Here is a 26,302-nt window from a genome sequence, read left to right on the forward strand (position 1 = left end):
TAATAACATTTCTGTTTTTATATTTTACTGACTTATGAATATACTCCCATTGGGAATGGCACTTGCTTTTTTACTCCCTTAAATATCATTGTACTCACAACTTTAGAAAATAGGGAGTAAAATACTCTCGCTTCAAAATCTTTTCTGGAGCACCGCATAGGACTCCATTGTGAAGGCCTTTTGCAAAGCGTTATTTGCAAGCAGCATTTACATCCTTCACAAAACTGAGGGAAAAACTAAAGCTTAAAGGGGATTTTACCTGTTTTTACTCTTTACTGTTGCACTCGTTTTGCAAAAGGTGAAAATTGCGTGCAAGGAACCCAACAGTGCGAAAGCAACGGTTGCGGTCCCGCGGCATGCAATTATCATTTTTCAGAAAATGAGCCTGTGTGCTAAATTCTATAATCTTAACTGTCTTAATGAGTTTGATACTCTTACTGCGCTAAAGGCTATAGTGATGAATGCCCTAGTTCCCAGGAATGCACAGCACGCTCTGACTGCATTGAATGCAATCAATACAGGAAATGCTTGGAATGCTGTCACTGCCCCCATGCTTCTGCATGCTGCAAAGGCTGCCTGCATGCTAATAGTTTTAAAGTCTCTCTTTGCGAGATATTGCTTCATAGTGTCTTGTACGTAAGGATTCAGAACCTCTTGTTCATAGTGTCGTTTTGTGTGATTCGCTATTGCCCCGAGCTCAAACTGAGGCAATCCTGTAATGTGGGCCTTTATTACCTGTCCTAAATGCATATGTTAAAAAATGTGCTTGTCTCTCAGTGCTATGCATCAGTCTATAGTAATGTGGCTGTAGCTTTCACGCCCCGCAGGGGGGCGGACATGGCGTTTAACGGCCCACCAGCCTGAGCTCGGACTGCGGGCAGTTAAACACTATGTACGCCCCCCTGCCATGCGCACCCTGGGATTTGCAGGAATATAGGGGTACATAACGGCAATGCAGGGCTTCCGCGCGGAAACTCCAAAACAAGCCTGACCAGCGCCAGGTCCCTGGCCACCTCTTCAGCACCCCAGTGGGAGGCCAGTTATCCCAGGTCGTCGAACAATGGCACAACATCACCACTGAGAAATGGGTGCTCAACATCGTTCAGCGCGGTCACACGCTGGACTTTCAGGACCAATGCCCTTCCATTCCTCCAGTACGAAGATAGGGACAACATCTACCCCTCCTCTTACAGGAGATCCAGTTCCTACTTTACAAAAGGGGGCCATAGAAGCTGTTCCATCGCATACCGGGGCTCCACAGTGTACTCCAGATACTTCCTGGAGAGAGAGTCCACTGGGTAGAGGCTCATTCTGGACCTTAGGCAACTAGAGTTCCTAAAATCGCAAATGTTCTGCATGGTCACGCTTCGGCACAAGCTAGAACAGCTGGAACAGGGGGATTTTCCCTCGTCCTTTGATTTGCAGGATGCATACTTTCACAGACCCATCCATCAGAAACACAGACGTTTCCTTTGCTTCGTAGTGCAAGGGAAGCACTACCAGTTCACGGCTCAGCACTCACCACTGTGGACCAACAAAATCTCTATTCAGCAATTTCACCTCCAGTGCTGTGTATTTTAACTACGAATCCTGCCGGGCTTAACTCACTCCAAATGGCAAACCTCTTGCCATGTTCAATATTCTCGTTTGCACCCTACCTAGCTATGCCTGCCGCCATTTGCTACGTTCCCTCTCTGTGTATTCAGCAACCTAACCTTCCTTATATTATAACACTTATTACCTACAGTGTAGCAAAAATTGACTCTATCCTACTTGTGCTATATTTTGCTAAACAGTCATGGCAGCTGTAGCAAACGATTCCAGCTTCCTTATTCTATATATCCTTTCTCATTTGGGAACTGCAGGGCGTAACCTTTTGTGTCACTTGTCTTTTCTGTACCATCACCGTAGGAAGACTGCGGAAGGCTGAGGAGCCACCAACGTCAACCCAGGGACTTGCAAGATTAGGATGCATGCTGCAGATTCTTATACAATGTTACGGGTCCAATGAAGCCCTACCAGAAGCCATTACCCCATGAACCAATCTTTGTCTCAACCAATAATCAGATAATGAGAGGAATTGAGACACACACGACGGAAACTGTCCTATATGTTTGTCACTGGATCTTAGTCGTGGCTTCAGTCAGGGTGTGCAGTCATTTGGTCGACTGAAAACTGGTCCAATGGCATTTGGTCGACGCAATTTGGTCGAAAACCAAATGGTCTAATATTTTTATTTATTTATATCTTTATTTTTCGGGTTTTCGTTTTTTTAAAAAAAGGGGTTTTTAGAGAAAAAAAGGGGGTTGGGGGGGGGACCCCCCCAAAAAAATAAAAAAAGGGGTGAAAATAAAAAAAATAAAAAATTCGACCATTTGGTTTTCGACCAAATTGTTTCGACCAAATGTCTGGTAACCTTCAGTCAGTATTCTCCTTGCTTCCAGTAGCTCCCGCAGAACCAGTGTGATGTTGCCCACCTGCTGCAGGCCGCAGGTGCATTGTCTATATTTAAAGGCACTGCTACTGCAGCTGTAACATCGGTCTCCAAATCGTAATTGGTTTCGATGTGTCTTAATGGATAGGCTCCTTAGGTTTAGGCTTGACCTTTCTTGCAGACTTGTTTGCCGGCCCTATAATGATTCTAGGGTTTGGTAACCTGCGATTGAGCTGTAGGAGCAGCGGGTTGCCCCCATGTCCTCTTGTTGTAAGTTCTGGAATTTGTTTTCCACATCTTTCTGTTCTCTTTTATGATTTTTTTTGTGTAGGGCAGGATTAGATGGGTAAGGCCTGGAGGTTTAAGGCTCGTCATTCTGTGTATTACCCAGGGAGCTGCCTTCTCTGACTTTAGCATTCCCCTCATGACCCTCCCTGTGAAGGATGCCACAGCTACGGCTGATGTTTTGATGCAGTAAAATCGCCTGATCTCTATCACCCCTTTCCTGGGCAAACTCTTGGAGAAGCTGGCTATCTCTCAGCTTACCCTCCACAACAAATCTGTTAGCTGTCTCCATGACATCTCTAAAAAGTCCCACTTCCAGCTGCACCTCCTCAGACTTATTCTACCTTTTCTCACTTTCCCCCAGAGGCTCACCATCTCCAGAGCCCTAGTTCTCTCTAGACTGGACTACTGCAACAATCTCTTTCTCAATCTTCCTACTTCTACTCTCCGACCTCTTCAACTTTTCCAGAATAGAACTGCAAGACTTATCCTTGGCCTCAAGCCCTGGGGCTGCATCTCTCTGGCGCTGAAATCCCTCCACTGGCTCCCAGTGGCGGCAAGGATCAAGTGTAAGTCCCTCTGCATAGTCCACAAGGCTTTCTGGGGCCGGGCCCGCACTACCTGCAATGCTCTCTGTCTAAATACTCTCCTTCTAGAGCCCTCCACTCGGCCTCCTCCAACTCTCTCCGGGTGAGCCCTTTCTCCAAATCCTCTGCAGGTGCCTCCCTCTGGAACAGCCTCCTTGCCTCTCTCTGTCTTGAGCTCGAGCTCCTCAAGTTTTGGAAACTCCTCAAGACCTTCCTCTTATCTTCCTCTTTCTCTCTCCCTCTCCCCTGCTAATCTCCTTTCTCCTCTCTCCTGCTTCCCTCCTCCTTTATCCTCCCCAACTCTGCTCAGTTTCCCTGACTGGTTGCCTGGTTCACCCCCAGAGCCTCACAAGTCCCAGACTCCCCCGCCAGTCCTACACTTGCCTCTTGGCCTCTGCATTCCCCCTCACACTTCTGCACTCAGAATATGTTCCATGAGACAGGCAACCACTCTGTACTTAACCCAAGCTTCTTATGGACTGGGTGCACTTGTTCCCATTCGGACTTCCTGTCTACGCACTTGCACAACCTTGAATACACTATGCCTAGCCTGTCCTGTCCCCCCTTTGTCTCCCCTCCCTAGCTTGGTTGCGCATGAAACACTTGTGCATAGGTGCATTATTGATGATGACCTATCATCAATCGATCTGAATGTCGCCAGGCCTACTACTGACAGAGAATTCCTGGATTTCCACGGCCAAGAACAATATTCACCCCCCACCCCACCACCTTCTATAGTACTGAGATGAGGAAGATGTATGGAGTAATGAGGATGACTAGAAGCGTTAAGCCAGCGCTGTGTTCTAGTCTTTGGAAAATGCTACCAGTGCCGGGACATTTAAAACTGACACGGCTGAACAGAATGCTAGAGAGAGACGGCGACTGCTGCTGAATCCAACTTGTTCTGATGCTGGTTGGGACACCGGAGGCGAGCAGACTGCAGGGCACAGCACAGAGGCTGGCGAGAGCGGCATGCAGAGAAACGGAGCGTAGAGAAGTTGGCTGCATTATTGCCACGGGCAGCTGGAGATACCAAAAGCAGAGGAAGGCAAAGCAGGAACCAAGCGGCTAATGGGACGCACTCTCGGTCAGCAGGCCATGAGCAAAGAAGACGATGAGACGTGAGTAATGCCAAAGCCGCCAGTGAAGACCGGTAAGCCCAGTGAGAGTGAATGGGCCAGCGTGGCCCTTCAGGGTGAATGCTGCATACCGTTGACCGCGTGAGAGGGCCTAATTAAAGGAACTAGAATAGTTCATACGAATACGAACATTATTCAAAAAGGGTTGGTGACTCAATTGAGCATATGGCCCTTAGGAACGTGCATATGGAATGGATGGGATTACACCAGGGTAATTCTGAGTCCAAATAACGGAACTAACTCAGGAAGATGGCAAAGTACTGTTTTATTAAAAATTATCTAAAACAGGGAGGCTACAACGAACATCAACAGACATACGCTCAATGATCTCTACACAAAACATGTTTTTTATTTGAAGAATATGTCAGAATGACATCATAATACTTGACAATAGTGAGAAACCTATCAAGGGTTGGGATTGGTTATGGGAGACATCTAAGTATATAAGAGGCTAGGATGGTTATTGGCTGTTTGTTCAATTGCACCCCTTGCAGTCACTATATCAGATATTTTCCCTTTTTAAAAATCTCTTCTGTCCATATGTAGACCTGAAAATGAGTTTGCTGCTTTGGCTGCCAGAAAACATGTGGATATTATAGCCAGTTAACCAGTGATCATTTTATCAGCAAATAAGTTTTGATTGGGGGCACTGCATCACTCAAACACATGATCACCCATCTATTAAAAAAACCTTCCAATAACCTGCGATTTTAAACAATGATCACCCTATTCCGGACCTGCCATGGGCTTCTAGGATGTTATAGAAAGAAGGTGGTCACACACCATTCATGGCTTTTTTCAGAGGATATGGGAGGTATCCACGCTTTTGAATCTGCATTAGACAGATGCATGGGGCAGGGACTGCCATGATAGCAGTGTGTACTGACATCTTGTTGAATTCTGACATGGGACTTTTGTCAGTGTTGTTTTTTTTAAATGTATTTTATTGGGTTTACAGCAAAGGAAGGAAAAGAAAACATTGCACAGCATAAGTGTATGCAGATCACCAATGGCATTAGCTACAAACCATAACCTTAACTCTACCATTGCCCATCTATCACCCTCCCCTCTCCCAATTCCACCCTCCTACCCTGCCTGTTTCGCCATTTTGTTGTGTGCACACTACATGTCGGTTGCCTGGGGCCACCCATCATCTTCTAGAAGCCTCCTCTTGGTCCCTCCCCACAGCCCCTTCCCATGCCGCTGTTTCTGCTCCCCCCACCTGTACAAATCCCTCCAGCATTCCTCTACTCGCTGTCCTTTGGGCGATTTCCATGCCACAGCTATCCTTCGTTTGGCCAGAATACATGCTAAATCCTTCATTTTCGTTACATGTTTACGGCTTCTGGGATGTGAGAAACGACCCAGTAGGCACACACTTGGGGAACGCACATCCAGTTCCACCCCCCCCTTTATGTAGTCTGTCTGCCACCTCCCTCCAGTATCATGCCACCACTGGGCATGCCCAGAACATGTGTAGCATCCCTGCATCTATCCCTTTACACCTGGGACATCCCTGTACCGCTGCGCCCAGAAACCGCGAAATCCGCATTGGTGTCATATACGCCCTGTGGTTCACTAGCAGCTGTATGAGCTGCAGCCGTGCATTCCGTGACACTTTCTTATGGTATCCCAGTACCCCATCCCATTGGGCTTCAATAAAGGCTGCCCCTATATCCTCTTCCCACTTGCCCCTTACCACCAGAGGTGGTAGGCCCATTTGACAGTAGGAGGTCATATGTATATTCTCGATATGGTGTGCCCCCCCTCTGCCACATCAAATAAGACATCCACTATCGAGCGTCTTTCCAATAGCTCACTAAATGCCGGCCACCTGCACATGACCTCTCTCTTGATAGTGCTATATAGCGAGTATTGGCCTGTGCGGAGGCCTGTCTGCATTGTCAGCTCCGAGAAAGGTATATAAGTGGTGTCTTGCAACAGATACTCTATGGTGGCCACCCCACGGGCTTCCGAGTACGAGCGTATACCCATCCTCGCTTGATCCGATGATGGCACTATGGAAACCAGAGGAATGTGCCTCGAAATTGGGCTTGTCAGTCCCATCACAGTCATAGCTCTGTCCCACACCCTCATTCCCAGGGACACCAGATGCGACCATTGGCCACCACGAGGCTTCTTGAACCATAATAACTCCTTCAGATAGTAATGTTGTCTCGTGGGTTGCAGCATCAGTGTGTCCGGTGTAGGGTCATCTGGGAGCCAATCTACTACAAATTTCAGCTTCCCCTCTATGTAATATAATTAAAAATGCAGAACCCGGATGCCCCCCTCTGTGTATGGTCTGTATAAAGTGGATAACACTATTCGATTCTACCCATTCTGCCACAAAAAGCCTCTACTCTCCATGCTCCTAAAGAAGGACCTAGCTATATAAAACGGGACATTCACAAAGAAGTGTAATAGCCTCGGCAATACCACCATCTTCAGCAAGGCCGCTCGTCCAATCGTCGAGAGGGGTAGTTTGGCCCATAGTCCTTTGTCAGTGTTGGTTATGCTTGATCTCTCAGTAGCGCATGAAATCCTTTCATCCCGCCTAACCAATCTTGCTGCTGCCTCTGAGCAGACTGCAGCCTGGGTCGCTCCTTTCTCAGAAAGAGAACTGATGGGGTCAGTGTGAGTCCTTTCATGAGGGCTGACTGTGGAGTCCCACAGGGGCCACCGCCATCCCATTTGCTTTGTAATATTTATATCCACACCCTGATATACATCTACATGAAACCCTCCATCATTCGTGCGCAGTTGCCACCCTAGCGTACCTCAGGGTACGTGGCCCCGAGGAGGATGTTCAACGAGTGTTTGCAACCATGCATATGGGTAGGCTTCGGGTGCATCATAACCATTTACAACTTAAAGCATTCCAGGGAGAGATTATGGAATTAAGTTCTCAACAACATTTTGGGGAATGCTTCAAACTTTCCCAAGTTCACATCGGCATGTTGGGCTTAATTCAACCTTTGTTCAAAAGCTACATAACATGATTCGAAATTGAGATTCGATGAGCAGGAGCTAAAACCAGCTCCTGGGTGTCGGGCATCACCCTGTGGGCAAGAGCAAAGACCAGCTTCTGGGTGTCAGGCATCACCCTGTAGGCAGGAGCTTAAAGCAGCTTCTGGGTGTTGATCACCCTGTGGGCAGGTGTAAAACCAGCTCCTCTGTGTCGGGCATCACCCTGTGGGCAGGAGCTAAAACCAGCTCATGGGTGTCGGGCATCACCCTGTAGGCAGGAGCTACAACCAGCTCCTGGTTGTTGGGCATCACCCTGTGCACAGGAGCTAAAACCAGCTCCTGTGTGTCGGGCATCATCTCATAGACAGGAGCTAAAACCAGCTCCTAGGTGTCAGGCATCACCCTGTGGGCAGGAGCTAAAACCAGATCCTGGGTGTCGGGCATCACCCTTGGCAAGGAGCTAAAACCAGCTCCTGGGTGTCGGCATCACCCTGTGAGCAGGAGCTAAAACCAGATCCTGGGTGTCGGGCATCACCCTTGGCAAGGAGCTAAAACCAGCTCCTGGTTGTCGGGCTTCACCCTGTGGCAAGGAGCTAAAACCAACTCCTGGCTGTCGGGCATCACCCTGTGGCAAAGAGCTAAAACCAACTCCTGGGTGTCAGGCATCACTCTATGGGCAGGAGCTAAAACCAACTCCTGGGTGTTGGGCATCACTCTATGGGCAGGAGCTAAAATCAGCTCCTGGGTGTCAGGCATCACCCCATAGAAAGGAACTAAAAGCAGCTCCTACATGTCGGGCATCACCCTATGGGCAGGAGCTAAAACTAAATCCTGGGTGTCTGGCATCACCCCATAGAAAGGAGCTAAAACCAACTCCTAGGTGTCGGGCATCACCCTGTAGGCAGGAGCTAAAACCAGCTCCTAGGTGTTGGGCATCACCTTGTGGCAGGGAGCTAAAACCAACTCCTGGGTGTCGGGCATCACCCTATGGGCAGGAGCTAAAACCAGCTTCTGGGTGTCGGCATCACCCTGTGGCAAGGAGCTAAAACCATCTCCTGGGTGTCAGGCATCACTCTATGGGCAGGAGCTAACCAGCCCCTGGGTGTCGGGCATCACGCTGTAGGCAGGATCTAAAACCAGCTCCTGGGTGTCGGGCATCACGCTGTGGGCAGGAGCTACTGCTGGGGAACCAGGGGCTACCAGAGATGCTCCTTTAACTTTTTGACCATTTTGTATGAACGATTGTGTCTAAATGTGTATTAGACGTGTTCTAATTCTTCTTTATTAACATTCTCAGTTAATGTCACATTTACCTGTTTGGAAGGCACCAGTTGGCCCTAGGAGCCAATGGTAGCTCCTTGTAGGTGTTGGTTTCAGGCTAACCAGGCTCTACTATGCTAGAAGCAGGAGCTAAATAGCTCTCAGCTCCCCTCAATTTTGAACCCTGCAAAATCTATTTTTTTTCTATTATGACTTGGCATTAAGTCGTAAGCAGGAGCAACATAAAAGCTCCTATTTCCAGATCCGTGCGCCCGGTCAGATCTTCTGTTTATTCCTATGGAGGAACACGCAGCTGGAGTAAGAACCAGGGTAAATTCTAAATGGGATTATGGAAATGGCCTTTACCTTGTTCTCCCGGGCTACCAATTGCAACCACTGCAGGTGATGCAGAGAACCTGTGTCGATCTTATCTTTGAACGGTGTCTGTAGGAGAGAATCCATTCCTGCGTTGGCACAGAGTGTCTGTTGGCTTCCTGTTCGGAGTAAAGTCTCCTTCAATGTGTGGCCTCTAAAAGTGGCCTCGGAGTTCCTCCAGGATATCCCGGCAGGAGGTTAGTCTTGTCATTCGCTCCAGAAGTCTGTGCCCCGCAGTTCTTTCTCTCTTGAGGGTCCCGCTGGGAGATCGAGCGTGCACGGTGGTGGCGCCTCACCTTTGGAATGCTGTGTCCCTCGACGTTTGAACTAGAAGGCCATTGCTACTATTTCGTAAGACTCTAGAGGTGTGCTTGGTAACTTTCTGGCTCTCAAGCGTCTGGTTGCTTGACTGCTTCGGGCTCACATGCAGTGTAGTCTTCTAGGTGTGTGTTATAAATAATTGAACATTCAAGTCTTTTAGTTCAGGTGGCTTGATGTTGCAGACAGTGCATTGGTCATAGCCTTATTAATGCATGCATGTATTGATTGTATTGTATTGTTTATTTATTTATAGAGCGCACCTGGCCGTTAAGCAACTGAGCACTTGCAGAAAAGAAATCTTAGGTTACAGGTACATAAATAAGTAACATTTCTTATGTTACAGGATCATATATCAAGCATTTCTTATATTACAATGGCGGAAGACTTACAAGTGAGATATGTTACATATATCAAATATTTCTTAGGTTACAATGCCGGATGATTTACATGTAGGATATGTTACAGTTACATGTAATTTACAATAAATGTACAGAGTATTAGGTGCAGTTAGGGCATTTAGCAGTCGTTGGTGTTAAGCCAGAGTTTGATGTTAGCTTTGAACACATGAAAGGAAGGGGTGGCTCTGAGTGCATCTGGGATGGAGTTCCAGAGATGAGCTGCTAGAACTGGGAAGCTAGACCCACCAGTTCTTTTCAGTTTAAAGTTGGGGACTTTGATGCTGTTTGAGAGGGCCTTTCTGATGGGTCGTTCAGAAGTGTGCTTTGTGAATTGTTCTGTGAGGTATGCAGGTGCTTTGTTGTTCAGGCAATTGTGTGTAATGTTCAGAGTTTTAAATTTGATACGGTCATTGATGGCCAGCCAGTTGACGGCTCTTCTATGGACAGATATGTGTTGCCCTTTGGGAATTCCTAGGGCTGTTCTAAGGGTATTGTTTTGCAGGGTTTGGAGTTTGTTGATGTTGTGTTTGCTGGTGCCTAGGTACAGTGCATTACAGTAGTCTAATTTGGAGAGGATGAGGGCTTGCACTATGGTTATACAGCTATCTGAGGATGGGTAAGGTTTACAGGCGTTGATAATTTTGCAGGTGTAACAGCTGTAGCATTTACTTGTTTGTCGAGGGTGAGAGCTGAGTCTAGGTAGAATACTAAGGTTTTAACTTCCTTGGCTACCTTGATTTTGATGCCATCGATCATGATGGAATTGTACAGCTGGGGTAATTTATTCAGTTTATTGGTAGACTCGATGATTAAGAGCTCAGTCTTGTCATCGTTAAGACATAGGCTATGTGTGGCCATCCAGGTTTGGATGATTTGTTAGATTTTATTTATGAGTCTGGTGTCCTTTTCATAGTCACCCTGGATTGGGATAAGAATCTGGGTATCATCGGCGTAGTTGGTATATGAGACCCCTAATTTGTCCAATATATCAAAGAGAGGCTTTGTAAAGATATTGTACAACGTGGGGGAAACACATGACCCTTGAGGGACTCCACAGGTGATGGAGACTGGATCCGCTGCTGATGAGGGTGAGAAGACTCTTATGGTTCTCTGGTCCAGGAATGAATTTATCCAACCCATGGCTTTTGTAGAGAAGTTGGCTGCCGATTTAAGGTGATTACAGAGTACCTTGTGATCTACCAGGTCGAAGGCAGCTGATAGGTCTAGGAGTAGGAGAATAGAGATGTCTCCTCTGTCTTTACGCTCGTCTAGTTGGTTTTTAAGATCAAGGAGAGCCGTTTCGGTTCCATGTCTTGGTCTAAATCCTGATTGTCTTGTCCCTAGTAGATTGTTGATCTCCAGATACGATTGGATCTGAAGATATGCAGATTTATCTAAGATTTTAAGGAGGAACGAGACAGTTGTTATGGGCCTATAGTTCGTTGGGGCGTTGGGGTTCAAGGTTAACTTTTTTTAGTAGAGGTAGTATCCATGCATCTTTAAGGTTGGTTGGCAGAGTGCATGAATTAAATGAGGAGTTAATGAATGATGTGATGAAGGGGGCTAGTTCGTGTGCAGCCTCTTTAATAATTGGGGCCAGACAGGTGTCACCAAGGCATCTGGACGGTTTCAAGGACATGATGATGTTCTTAGTTTCCACAATAGCAATGGCTCTAAAGCTAAATTGGTTAGGGGGTTTAGTTTGGTTAGCAGCAAGTTCCTGGAGGATAGTTTCTTGCGTAGAGAGGGCAATGTTGTGGAGTGCAGATTTTTTGGCTAATATTTTGTCTTGTAGCATATTGATTTCGTTGCATAGGGCTTTTTGAATGTTAGCGCACTAGGCTTTGTCTTTGGTACAAGAGTCTATGGGTGCAATTGGGGATTCTAATTCTCTCAGAATGGAGAAGATTTCCCTGGTATTCGAGTTTGCTTTATTGATTCTGTCATTAAAGGTCTCTTTTTTTGCCTGAATGATTTGTTTTTTGTAGCTGTTAGTAAGGGCAGTGAGAAGGTTTTTGTTGTGGGGAGAAGGATTTTTTCTCCAACAGGCTTCAGCGTGTCGTTTCTCTTTGCGTAAGGCTTTTAGCGTGGGAGTAAACCAGGTGTTAACATGGGCAGTAGGTTTAGATTTAGTGAGTTTCAGCGGCGCAATGGCGTCAATCGCCGAGTTGATGGTGTTATTGTACAGGTCGACTAGATCATTAGGGTTAGAGATCTGGCTAGAGTGATTAGTTATAGGTTGGATCAGGGGGAGAAGATTTGCAAGTGTTATATTTTTTTTTTCAGCGGGTGAGGGCAGGAGGAGCATGAAGTTTAGTAGATTTAGGTTGGAGAAGGTCTGAAATGGTCAATGATATCAGATAGTGATCAGTCCATATGCAAGGTTCAATTGCTGTTATGAGGGAGACGCAATTGATATCTGCGACCCAGTCCAATGTTCGGCCTTTAGAGTGCGTAGGGCCGTTATTCCGAATAGTGAGGCCTGCTTCCCCAATAGTGTTAGCTATGGTGGAGTCATTAGAGTCTTTTGGGTCCTTATATCCTAAGTTAAAATCGCCTAATAGGATGATTTGTGTTCCTGGTTTGGCATTAGTGTTTAAGAGGGTGGTTAAGTCTTCTTCAAAAGTGCCTAGTGGACCCGGGGGCCTGTAGATAAGGTGTACCGTGATAGTACGTGAGGCAGAGATTTCTAGTTTTAGGGAGAGTACTTCAGCTGACAGCATTGTGGAGCTGTCTATTTCTTTGATGGCTCTGCAGATAAGAGTTATGCCTCCTCCTTTGGAAGTTTCCCTGTCTTTTCTGAAGATGGTAAAGTTATGGGGTATGGCTATAATACGGGCCGGGCCAGCAGCTTTGTGTAGCCATGTTTCAGTAACTGCTAGGAAGTCGAGTTGGTTACAGATGATGATGTCAGCAATTTCCGAGGCGTGAGCTATTAGGGATCTAGCGTTGATGAGACCTCCCTTAAGGTTTTGTGTTGTTTCAGTATTATTGCTAGTGTGTACCTTGTTGGGCAAAGTATCAGAGGATTTGGTGCAAGGGGTTTGATTGCAGCTAGGTTTCCTTTTGTGCATGTTTCGCCTGGTGTGTTTGAGCTCGTTCTTAATGTGGCTAAGAGGTGGGTGTGCACTTGGTGGTTTGGGACGTATAGTGCCTAGTCTAAGGTTCCTTAGTCCGGTAGGACAGGCCTGAATCTGTTGGGTCTGGGTAAAGGGAGCAAGTTGTTTGGGTAGTCTAGTGCCTAGTCTAGAGTTCCTTAGTCCGGTAGGACAAGCCTGATTCAGTTGGGTCTGGGTCAAGGGAGAAGGCTGTTTGGGTGGTAACTGTGTGTACATCTTTCTGGTTGGTTCCCTTACTGTAGGCAGATTGTGGTGAGGGGCTACCGTAAAGGCTAAGGCAGAAAGTGTAGAGAGTATAGCTAAGTAGCCAATAGGTGTGTCGGACATGAGAGATGTCATAGCTGTGTTTGTTGGCAGGTTATCCTGTGATGGTCTGGTGCTTAGTAGTCGTGTAATCTAAGTGTGCAGGGTGCAGATAGGTTCACCTAGATTCGACATTCACAATATGAGCTAGGATGCATGACTTAGAGTAGTTAGCAACGGGCAGGGCAAACGACCAAAGGATCTTGACTAGGTCCCAGGGTGCAGTGGCCGGCGACCAGGGGTCTCAGATAAGTCACAGGGTGCAGTGGCAAACGATCAAAGTGTCTAAACAGGTCACAAGGTACAATGGCAAGCGACCAAAAGGGTCTCCGATAGGTCACAGGGTACAGTGACAAGCGACCAAAGTGTCTAAATAGGTCACAGGGTACAATGGCAAGCGACCAAAAGGGTCTCAAATAGGTCCCAGGGTGCAGTGGCAGGCGACCAGGGGTCTCAGATAGGTCAGAGGGTGCAGTGGCAAATGATCAAAGTGTCTAAATAGGTCACAGGGTACAATGGCAAGTGACCAAAAGGGTCTCAAATAGGTCCCAGGGTGCAGTGGCAGGCGACCAGGGGTCTCAGAAAAGTCACAAGGTGCAGTGGCAAATGATCAAAGTGTCTAAATAGGTCACAGGGTACAATGGCAAGCGACCAAAAGGGTCTCCGATAGGTCACAGGGTGCAGTAGCTGGCGACCAAAAGGGTCTCAATAGGTCACAGGGTACAGTGACAAGCGACCAAAAAGGCAGGGAGCAATGCCACGTACATGGCAGGGGTACCAGGGGTACATGGCAGGGGTACCAATCAATAGTGAGGCAATCACTAGGTTATGTTAGTACACTATGCATGTAACATGTGTGTGCAGTTCTATGCATGTTTCTTGAGTTGTGGAGGCCGCACCAGACAAGCATTGACCCGGAAGTCTGTAAAAAGTGACTGGAATTCCTCCCTGTCTGCACCTCTTTCCACTTATAGAGAAATTTGGGGTGCTTCCGACACTTCTGGTGATTTGGAAACTTAGCTGCCCACCCCTCTTTAGAGAGAGAGACTTATCACTTGTTTAGGCTCTCGGGGTGCTTGCACCCCAATGTGTTCTCGTAGATACTGAGAATAGAAATAATGCAAAATACGGCTTCTCCTCCGTTTTACAAAGATTGACTTTTAATTTAGTGATTATCTTTCAAATACACAATGACCACTCCAATAAAAAGCACAACAGGGTTTATAGTACACATTAAAAAGCAGCAGATTTTGGCATGAAAGCGGCCAGCTGGCATGCAACATTGGGCAGGCTACTCCCTCGAGCAAAGAGTGGCTGGCATGTAGCTGTAGGTCCATTAATGGGAACGAGACTTGAAAGGAAAACACAGATTTTAAAGTTTGCAGAGTGGTCGGCAGTGTGTGCCGCAAGATGGAAGTTATGCCAAACTCACTGGGTTACCAGCAAAGTGGTGCAAGGCAGATAATAATTTGTTTTTTATACAACGCTTTAATCTAAAGCGCTTTATAAAGGACATATTTACATATATTACTGTTATTACCCAATCGACATTGGTACTCATTTATTGACCTCGGAAGGATTAAAGAGCTTGCAAGGATTTGACCCTGCGACCTGCAGATCAAACGCAGATCACAGCAACGACCATAGTGTTTAACCCGCTGAGCCATTTTACCAGTAGATGGATGCATGTTATGTTATGTTATGTTAAAGGTACTTATATAGCGCACCGTCACCAACGGAATTGGTCCCCAGGCGCTCTGGCGGTTCTGTAAACAGGAAGGAGGGTGGGTAGGGTTAGTCAAGAGGAGGAGAGTAGGAGAGTGGGAGAGGTGGTGTGCACCGGGTGCTGGGCTTTGGTGCAAGTATCGGATCGGGCGAGACCTCCTGTGCTGTAGGTGCTGTTTATGTGTTGTTGATGCAGTGTGGTAAAGTGCGTGCAGATTGCTGGGAGAGAAGTGGTTGCATGTGAGCTTGAATTTTTACCAAAGCCTTGCACTGCAGGCCACACAGAGGACTTGGAATGGCGGCGACAGCCCTGGAAATGTGGTTAGGAACTGGTTGAGCCATGACCCTCACGGTGAGTGATGAGGACACAGAGGTGAAGTGTGGGGTGCCATGGGGCTCGCTCTCAGTCTGGATTTCTTTGGTGTGTTCATAAGTGGCATGAGGAAGGAACTGCAGGGCACTAGGACCCAGGCGGAGTGGCGGAAGGAGATGACGTCTCACAGCAGCCAGGTGTCCAGACGTCATTCATTTTGGTACAGTACGCTCTCTGTGTCTCGATGCTTAGGAGCAGGCTGTGTGAGCCATCACGTTTGAGAATCTCAGAATCCCATTCACAATGATTTAAAAAAAATATATAGTTCTTCATGCCAGATTCCTCTGACTATTAAGCACTGCAATAGTAGGCATTACTATTATCCAATTCATGGTACTCAATTCATCGACCTCATTAAGATAAAGGACTGAGCCGTCCTGCTGGGATTCGAACTTGTGAAGGGCAGGCTGGCCTCATGTTGTAAGGGCTTAACTCATGAGCCATTCACTCAGAAAGTGGGCATTGCACATGAGAAGGCTGTGCAGAGAGAAAGGGGGATATTGGGGTGCACACAGACGTAGAACCTGGAGCAGAGGTTGTGTATCCCCGATACACATCAAGGAGGAAGCCTCAACAGGTAGGATCTTCTGCATTACTGGGCCCAGTTCACAGAAAGGAAAGAGTATCAATCGGGTCACAAAGGACTCCAGTTAGAAGTTCCTGCAGAAGCAGCACCAAGTCTCAGTCTCCCATGCACGCAGGGAGGATGGGCAGGAGGTGGCTCTATCCAGCCACCGCTCATTCCACCCCCACTTTAAACTAGGTCCTGTTTCCACCACTCACACAAAGAAGGATGAGTTGCACCTGCCGGGATTAGAACCTGCAGGCTATGCACAGATGTCAGAACGAGTGCTGAACTCACGGTGCTATCTCACCGGCTATGCGTTATGGAACCAGGCCAGCTGGCAGCCCTGGATGCTCGATGGAGTGGCTGTTGGTGCTCTGTGCCCTTATGCAAAAGGCCTGTGGACGGACAGGGTGGAAAGATGAATTTTGAATTCGGAGGAAAAGTGGAGGCTTCAAATCCAGCAAAAAGTGGCAGAATTACTGTTCGCCAAAATTCTGATGAAGTTCTATGGGCTTCAAAAACTGGATTAATAGCGCCATTCCATCACTCGTTAACCCATGGTAAACGTAACCACCGAATTACCGAATTACCACCAAACTCAAAATGAGGCCCAACAATCCCGAAGCAGTCTAAAAACGACGGTCTTCTGTGTGTATCCAGCGTCCACACTCTGTCATAATAAAACAAGTATTTAAAGGGTTGCCTGGAAGGATAGCTCAGGGGCAACGTGCTCGCCTTGGAAGCAAGACGACGGCGCAACACAGGTTCGATCCCCGGTTCTGCGCTTAGAAACCTCTGGGTATTAAGCGCGCTATAAAAACCCTATCATATCATATCAATACCCTTTTTAGAGCCCTTGGGACTAGCTACTGTTCAGGGATTCCTAGGAACAAGACGTAGATGCAGAAAATATGGCAAGTCGCTGGGAAGGAACTGAGCGGATATGCCGTATGTTCTCCTGGTGTATCAGAACTTCACTGCTGTGAAAAATATCTAAAAAAAACACCTATTAAGAAATGAGCAGTTCTTAGGTGCACTTATTTCCTGTTTCTCTTCTTGCACCATGCATGGGCGAAGCCGGCCGCTCAGCGGCGAAGCGCCTTGACGTGTTGCACGTACTCCGGCAACAGGAAGCAGTGCTCCGGGCCTCTCTTGCTGGTATAGCGCACAGCATCGTACGGGGTGAAGGAGAAGACGTGCACGAGCCTGCAATTAGAAAAGAGTGATTATTGTCCGGCTCACGCATTGTTTTAGAGGCGGTAACACACCTAATATTAGGCGGGGATCCTAAAACAATCTAGGTTGTTCTTTTTTCAAGTCACATACAAGGGATACATTCTTTCTTTTCAGAGTGGTATTTCTCCTTGCATCATTATTCTTCCAGGCACTACAACATCCCCCTGCCCCCTCCCCGGTTTTTAGTATGTCTAATACCATTAATCCACATTTCTTCTAATGTGTTAATCGCTGTAGAGATATCGCGGGACTCCCAGGCTCGTGAGATTTCGGCCCAACCCTGAAGTGCTGGGCGGGGAGAGCGCGAAGCGCGAGAAGCCGGAGCAGAGGGCACGGAGCAGGTTCAGCTCCCGGCGCTCCTGCTATGAGACTGCATGCGCTGAAGCAGAGACTTTGTGACATCACAGCATCGAGCACTGTTGAGGGCCAGCTGCCCTAGGACTCAATGGGCCTCATTCCGAGTACGGCGATAACCAATGGCGCTATTAACGCCTTGGTTGACGCCGTACCCGGACTGACAGCGCCTTGGTGGATGGCGGAATTACCGCCCCATTCCAAGGTTGGCGGGGCGGTAATTCCTCATTCACCAAGGCTCTTCCCCATTCCCAAATGAGCCCCCATAGGGCTCAATGGGAATGGGGAAGATGCAAATAACGGTGACCGTTATTGGCTTGGAGGCCACTTTGCGCCCTCGACTTTAACACCTGCTCAAAGCAGACGTTAAGGGCGAGGGCGCAAAGGGAACTCGGAGTATGGCGGTAAGGGATCACCGCCACCGGTCTCGTTACCGGTGGCCGCTATCCCTTACCGCCATACTCGGAATGAGGCCCATTAACTGCTAAATTGATGTTTATATTAAAGCTGACACCGGTGCCACAATAAAGGTGTTTAACCAGCCACACTGAGAGTTCTCGCGCATTATTACACAACAATCACCTTTTTCCCCAGAGTGAATTACTGGAAAGAATATCAAGAAAAAAGCAGCATATTCAAATATATGGCATACATTACTCACCATAACTGTATTTCTGCTTCTTGTTTCACATGCTATGCATAGGCCGACATCTAGTGGTAGTGACATGACTTGTTTTCGAAACTCGAAAAGGATAGTCAACTGGGCATGTCTGTAATACTACCCCTAGTGTGATGTCTACTGTACCCATGGGCCTTCACGCGTCGAGAGCCGTCAGACAGTGGACAAAGTGGGTGGGAGTGGTACTCCTCTACTTTTTTAATTAAGTTTTACTTTTCCTATACTTTTATTTTAAAAAGACACCGTTCCGGGATGGTTTTGCTTTAAAATAAAAGTGTAGGAAGAAGTTGAAAGTTGCACTGCACTAAACATTCGCTTCAACAGCAGGTGCATGTGTTTGGGGGTTTGTGCTGTGTGTGGGAGGGGCGTGGCGATGGGTTTGGTAGGGGGCAGTCCAGTAGGGAAAATAGATCCACTACTTCTTTTCCGACACTTCGACCACTGCCGTCATGAAGGTGCATGAAGTGTTTGCATGAGTACATGAAAGATAAAGTAGAAAGGTAAAGATAGAACATCTATGCACCTTCAAACTGCAGCAGGGGAGAAAGGATGGGCGCATGTGAATCTAAGCAGATACAAGCATCAGAAATACGATTACGGTGAGTGATGTATGCCTTCTGAGGCTTGTGGATCTACTTAGTTCACATGCTATGCACAGATTAGGAAGCAGTACCTGGAGAAGGAGGTGGGTTGTGAGAAGTGTGAGAACCCAAAAGTGTCTCACCCACTAGTCCCCAGGGATCTGTCATCCAGGCGGCCAGGACACGGCCATCGCTATTAGATCCAGTTCCTGGTGGTGGACCAGTGCGGGAGGATCACTAGCCAACATAAGACGGATATTATCCCAGAGACATCACTCTGGGGACCTGTAATGGTACTGTAACACTCTACAGGAGCCTGATATTAGACTGTGATATCACCCGAAATAGCCAGCATAAGACTGATATAATCCTAGGGACATCACTCCTGGGACCTGTAATGGTACTGTAAGACCTCTGCAGGAGCCTGATATCAGACTGTGATATAACCTGAATTAAACCTGAATTAGCCAGCATAAGAGTGATATAATCCTAGGGACCTCACTCCGGGGACCTGTAATGGTACTGTAAGACCTCTGCAGGAGCCTGATATCAGACTGTGATATAACCTGAATTAGCCAGCATAAGAGTGATATAATCCTTTGGACCTCACTCCGGGGACCTGTAATGGTACTGTAACACCTCTACTGGAGCCTGATATCAGACTGTGATATCACCCGAAATAGCCAATATAAAACTGATATAATTCTAGGGACATCACTCCGGGGTCCTATAATGGTACTGTAACACCTCTGCAGGACCGGATATCAGACTGTGATATCACACGAAATAGCTATACCCTCTCACCTCCCAAAATTCCCCTGTTGGTGCTCTGAAGTAGCTCCTGGCTGTGTATTGCACAATACACACCCACCAATATAAATATTAAAAGGCTATACACTTTTTGGTCGACACTTTGGCTATGATTCGACAATGAAGTGAAAAAAACAGTGGTAACGGAATTACCACTGGGAACTCAACGCATAATTTGGCAGACTGAATAAACTTTCGTTGAGTATGCGTTGAGTTCCCAGGAGGTGGAAATGTCTCCAGCAGTTACATACAGGTATTTCTTCCAGAGAAAGGCTGAAATTACGACTGGCAGAATTACTACCGTCTGTAATGGTAATTTCTTCAATTCTCAATGATGTCCTATGGGACTTCAAATTGAGGAGAACCATAGCTCATGTTCCGGTGGATTTACAAATGTTACAAGTCCTAGGGGATTTAAAATTGAGGAGAACCATAGCTCATGTCCTGGTGGATTAACCTCTGTTACAAGACCTATGGTATTTAAAACTGAGGAGAACCATAGCTCATATTCTGGTGGGTTTACAAATGTTACAAGTCCTAGGGGATTTAAAATTGAGTAGAAGCATAGCTCATGTTCTGCTGGATTAACCTCTGTTACAAGACCTATGGTATTTAAAACTGAACAGAACCATAGCTCATGTTCTGGTGGATTTACAAATGTTACAAGTCCTAGGGGATTTAAAATTGAGGAGAACCATAGCTCATGTTCTGGTGGATTAACCTCTGTTACAAGACCTATGGTATTTAAAACTGAGGAGAACCATAGCTCATGTTCTGGTGGGTGTACCTCCATCGCCTGCAGCAGGATTAGCACTGTTAATACTGACAAACTTGCTGTCTATAACCATCTGGATGAATGCTTCTTCAGTAGAGTCCGCAGCACACATATTCGGTCAAGTTAGATAAAGGCAATGAACTGTTTCTCACCTTGGATAGCAGCGTGTCCTCTCTGTCTGGCAGATATTCGATCAACTTTTCTATTTCTTCTCACTAGTGTTGATCCAGGCGGGAAGGAAGAGCAGGGGAATTCCTTGCCTGAGACTTTGTCAAGGCGTTTGCCCTGTTCGGCTGGAGGGGATCCACTTTAGATCCATGGGGGAGGTGGTCTTTATTTCTTAGAGAACGCAGAATGGTGAGGTCTACCACAGCAAGGCTTGCGGCATACGGTGAGGAGCCGCTGTGGGCTTATTTTCAGTCCTTGGATGGACCACTCTACAGTGCATGTGAATAGGTGTGGTGTTACATTTTCTACGCGGAATGCCGGCGCCGGCACATAGGCGGGGTTCACCCGAAGAACAGCACACTCACCGGCTCCCCTCTGGAATCGATACAGGTTGCCATGGCGCTTGTTTACACGCCGGCACGTCTCGTGTCAGCTGACACCTTGCAGGCATAAGGAAGGTGCACCTAAACCACGCCCACCTGTACTTTAAAGCACCGCTACTCGTACAGCTCTCTGCTGCTAATTGTAGCGTTACTCTCCTTGCGGTTACGTTCCGTACTCCCTTCTGACTTCCAGTCAGTGCTCTATTTTCGATCTTCTGGTTTCCGACGCTTGGCTATTCTATTTGGACTGCATTTGGATACTCCTTTGGTTTTGGTTACGCCCGCTCCCTTACTGACCCGGACTCCTTCATGGACTGCCTGCCTTTTTCCTCAGTGACTTCCTGGTTCGACGGCCCACTAAGGTCATTGGTTGTCCTCTGTACTTGTCCACGGTCTCTTCCTGATGCCATTTCACTTGCTATTATCCTGAACTGTTCATATTAGTTAAAACCCTCTCTGTTGGATTCCGCCGTTAGCCTTTACTTTTGAACTTGGTTGCTACATCCTTTGGGACTTCAACATTCTACAGTGAACTACTCACCAAGTGCATATTGACGCTTTCCGGTACGTGCACCAACCCGTCACTAGTGCGACCCTCGTGCCGCCCGGGTTACTCTCCTGTACTAACCTTCCTTTTTTTTATTTTATCCTTTCGTCGTTTCCCTCCATTTGGACTTCATTCATTCCTGCCAGTTCTCCCTTCAGGTCTGTGTTTGAATTACTTACCCATTTATTCGGGCAACTCTGGTTTATTACATTGACGTAGAGGGTAATAGTTTATTTTCTTTTATAGGTCAATCCTATAGCATATTCCACTCCTCAAACCCCACGTAGGTATTCCTTAGTACTATTCTTTTCTTGCATTCTTTCATACCTTGGCTCCTCTAACCATCTTTGTATTCCTTTGCAGCATTGGTTGGCGGTGTGTGTTCTCCCCGCTCTTTTAAGCGATTGGCAATTCTGCCTGTTCAGGTTGAAACAGCAGAGAGGCACATCGCAGAAAAGAGACCCTCCTTGAGGAAGCCTGAATCTTAGAATTCAGGAGGTGTCAGGTTACCAGAGGCTGTCTTGTGAATATCTGTGGAAACTACCTCCTCCAAGGTCGCCTATCTACAGGCAGTGATCGATTACCGGAGCGGTGAGTAACAGGTGTAGGGAGAGTTCGCTTTTGGGCAGAGATAGATCTGTAGTCTCTATGGGAATTTGTGTCTCCATGGAATACTCCACCCATCTCAATCAGGTCTGAACCATCCTACCACCCCTTTAGAAGCAAAGTCATAATCTGGCTCCTAGCGCAAGTTCACTAGCTCACCAGTCCTAGGCGTTACTCCTACGCCTTCTCCTGCTTGTTATACGTGAACCCCGCTGGTAACCATGTACATATGTCTCATATGAATATGCTCAATGCCCGATGATTATCATTTGTAATCTGCAAGTCATGTATGTATGTATCACTGTAATGTATATATGTAACTGTGTAAGATTAAGAAATGCACCCAGATGCCTCCGGGCTCGGTGCGCTTTACAAATAAACAAAATACAAATACACTAGACAACTGCCGCTGCCCGAGTCCTCTTCTGTTTTCACTCATAGCGTCCAGCTGCTCTTTATGTCATCGTGTCTTATATAATTATATACAGGGTATGGTTCAGATCCTTACTTGTAATGATACATACCCTTTCATCAAAGGAAGGCATCCTATGGAGTTCTCCTCATTGCAAAGGACACTGACTCACAATACTGGTCTCTACACTCTGTGTGTCTCCTCCAGATGTCACCGGGAGTGACAGCATGCGCATCACTCTGGGTGGCCATGGCTTGAGTGCTACCCCCCGACTGCCATTGGCACTATGTGATTACTGCGCCCGTTTACTGCGACCCCCAAAAATGCAGTCTTTATTTTGACCCCCTTTTCATCCCATATATATGTGGGGGGAGACCGAGACCCCACCACAGACTCCCCTTTATCCATTATATGCTGTGCCCATACCTCCACATATATATGGACTGAAAAGGGTGTTGAAATAAAAAAGAAGTTGACATTTCCGGGGGTCGCAGTAATTGTATCCTGCCATTCTGTACTGGAATGCTTTCCCACCCAGGATCACTTTTCCCAATGTCTTATTCAGTGTGCAGAAGGCCCCAGGCTGCTCTAGCTCTCAATATCAAATCCATGGCTGCCTGTTTTGAGTTTAAGCCATGGCGTCAAGATGTGGCGTAATCGGTGAGCTACACAGTTTCAGCACCCTTGTCCCGCCAAGACCTCTTTGGAGTTAGAAGGCCTAGGCCTCTGAAATGAGTGCCCCAGGGTCTGTGTGTTGATTCTGCATCGTTTTGTCTCACTTGCAAGTGTGATTGTGTATGCGATTGTGATGGATTTCATGGCTTTTAAATTGAACCTATTAGCGGCCATTTTGATTTAGGCGGAAGGAGTCCAGGAGTCATTTAATGGCAGGCGCAGCCACTGAGCCAACAAAGTGTGGCCTGTGACGTTTTTTGGCCCGTGTCCTTTTGCTGCTATTCCGCAGTATGTTCATACGGGCAGAGATGCCGACACCCTCACAGAATCTGCTTGTTTTTACACCAGCAAAAACCAGGTGGACTCCATAAGGATTCACTTTGAGGCGGCCCGCCGTGCACGCAGTTGGCAGGCGGCCTTAACGACTGTTCTCAGTGATGGGTGTAAAAACGCACGAAAACCAGGTACCACAGGTTTCTGTGCCTCTGTCATGCCCCTTGCCAAAACCAATCAAAAGTGAACATAGAGGGCCCCAGGGACACTCAAGTGTTAGCTGCCGCGGTCTTCTCCGCGCCATTCCTGCCATATGTGAGCAGATCCCCTAAGGTGTTTTGAAGAGCCATCCTGGAGCTCTTCCCTTTAGTTATATGTGTGGAACTCCGACTCAGCGCCTTCTCTCTGTTTGGGCAGCCTGCTTGTTCCTCTCCTCATGTCCCTCTGATATTATTGATGAGGGAAATCACACACCCTGTTTGCCTATCCAGAGAAACCTTTGATTCCACTATCGGAAGTCCTTAGTGGGTTCTCCACCCATGGCGGCACAATGTTGACACCATTATAAGTTACAGTACAACAATCCATACAGTACTCAACACAAAACAGGCAAGCACTTCACACAAAACAAGGAGGGCAAAACAAGGACTGTCAGGTGAAGCCTTGGACATCTGGGACTCATTTCATTAAACCGACTGTAGAGGCAACCAGTTAAAGACAAGGCATACACAAAGTGGTTACCTTTCAGGAAAAGGAAGGAGGGAAAACGCTGCATCTGTGAGGCTGATATGTATACATACGCATTTGCCGTTTACCCCTATCCATCGCAATAGGTTTTCCTTCACTAAATGATGCTAAAGCTACACATATGAACCAAACCCAAATAGGCTATTCCGTTGCCCTGGTAAATGGTACAGTAAGCTCTGCCTGGTACAGAGACTCCAGTCTCACTTCCCCCCACACTTACTTACTCAGGGTTGTCTTCGGTCACCACCTCCTTCACGAAGGACAGGAAGGCATCGAGAAAGTTCATGCACACAGCCGGCTTCCAGAAGTCGGGTGCCGCCTGTGGGGTAGACACAACAGTCAGCGCACACCCACACCTGCAGTCTAGTTCTGTTTCCAATGATTACTGGCATCCCCAATGCACCTTTGTACATTAATCTATAGTGGTAGAAGCACAGTGGTGCATAGAACCACCACCATCACAATCGGACAGATTGGGATGCACTGCGGGGAATTGTCATGGGAGGTCGGGCCGCTTTGGCCTTGTCCTGAACTAGCAGGCCAGGTGGGGTACCCCCGTGCAACACCACAGGAGGGGGCAATCAAGATCCAGCCCAGCATTGCTCTGGAAGGAATGGGGGGATGGGCAGGTATTGTGCAAGTATGAACCATAGAATGGCCCACCTATGGTAAAGCTACCTTCTTAAAATGATCAGTAAGCGATTAAGTGTTGGATATCTGGGTAGATTGGCCACCTTATATGCCTAGAAGAATCGGGAAGTACAACCTGGGCGCCTCTTGTGGCAAATAGTTGGAGCATAGACTGCCGCTGTTGCTAACTGTTATATCACAGCCGAAAGAACTGACAGAAGAAGTCAAGTACCGGAGCGGACGCCCAAACAATGCACCATCGATGTCAGCAAGGTGCATATAATGCACACAGGCAGTTGAGCCGGAATACCTTGTGCTCTAATAAATGCTATTCAGATTCTGGTTTTCAGTGGGTTCATCTGGCTGGTTACCTGTACCGTAAAGTACCGCTAACCGGCCAGACGAACCCAGAGGACACCTCCAACAGACCAACAGGCCAGAAATACACTGCCCACCCGGGCCCATATCTTGTGAACACAGAAAGAAGACAAGTGAAACCACTAGCCAGACGCCAAATAGATGGATGTCAACCTATAAAGAAGAAGAAGATAGGGACAGTTATAAGAAACTAAAGAAAGACCCAATGAAGGAAATTCAAACAGAGATCAATGAAGCAGTGAAATACGCTTCTGACCGCAACTGGATCACAGAAAATGAATGCAAATTCCTGACTACAAGTCAGGGTCGCACGCCAACTCTATACGCACTACCCAAGATTCACAAAAATCCATCCAACCCACCAGGAAGACCAATAGTATCGGGATGCGGTTCGATACAAGAACCCCTATACAAATTCATTGATACCTTTCTCAAGCCCATCAGCATTAAAACAGACACATATCTCAGAGATACCATGAATACAATTCAGATCTTTGAAAATCTAAGCTTTCATCCAGAAAAACAAATACTAGTCACCATGGATATATCATCCCTCTATACAAGCATTCCTCAGGCACAAGTTTTGGACTGCTTGTTACAATACCTAACAGACTATGGGTTACAAGATCGAGTTCCCATCAATTTTCTAATGGAATTATTGGAAATTGCACTGTGCAAGAATTACTTCATATTTAATGGCACATTCTTCCTGCAAGTGAAAGGAATTGCTATGGGTGCATCATTTGCCCCAAGTTTGGCTATTTTGTTCATGTCCAAATTTGAAGGGGACCATATTCTCTGTGAAACCAACCCTTTCTTTAAATCCATTAAAACCTGGAAACAATATATCAATGACATTGTCTTTATCTGGGAAGGTCTAGAAGCTGAACTGTTTTCCTTTATGGACTGGCTAAACCAGGTGGATAGCAACATTCAATTCACCATGGAAAATTCAAAAAATCACATTATTTTCCTCGATTTAATAATCAAACATGAGGCTGGCAAACTGAAATGTTGCCTCCATCGAAAAGAGATTGCAAGGAACACACTCCTACACTATAACAGCAATCACTCTTGCCACCTGAAGGATAATCTTCCCTATGGGCAATATTTGCGCATAGGAAGAAACTGCACTGACCTCTCAGATTTCAATGAAAAGGCAGATGAACTAGACATGAGACTGAAAGAAAG

At 46.9% G+C, this 26,302-nt stretch overlaps 1 protein-coding gene across 3 annotated transcripts in view; it reads right to left on the reverse strand.

Annotated features, from left to right (window-relative positions):
- Nucleotides 1-14,329: 14,329 nt before the first annotated feature.
- The window catches only part of LOC138521974 (decapping and exoribonuclease protein-like), a 203,387-nt gene continuing 191,414 nt past the window's right edge, over nt 14,330-26,302 (reverse strand). For 2 of the 3 annotated variants that reach the window (XM_069635165.1, XM_069635166.1), the window contains exons 7-8: nt 24,328-24,422; nt 14,330-17,063 (exon numbers count right to left, since the gene is read on the reverse strand). In XM_069635165.1, coding sequence (XP_069491266.1) covers nt 16,943-17,063; nt 24,328-24,422 — 216 coding nt within the window. In that variant the 3' untranslated portion in view covers nt 14,330-16,942. Of the gene's footprint in view, nt 17,064-24,323; nt 24,423-26,302 lie in introns of all 3 variants that reach the window. The other variant, XM_069635167.1, reaches the window with a different exon arrangement.

This window comes from Ambystoma mexicanum, chromosome 13 (assembly GCF_040938575.1).
Source record: "Ambystoma mexicanum isolate Mex_15411 chromosome 13, UKY_AmexF1_1, whole genome shotgun sequence".
NCBI classification, from domain to species: Eukaryota; Metazoa; Chordata; class Amphibia; order Caudata; family Ambystomatidae; genus Ambystoma; species Ambystoma mexicanum.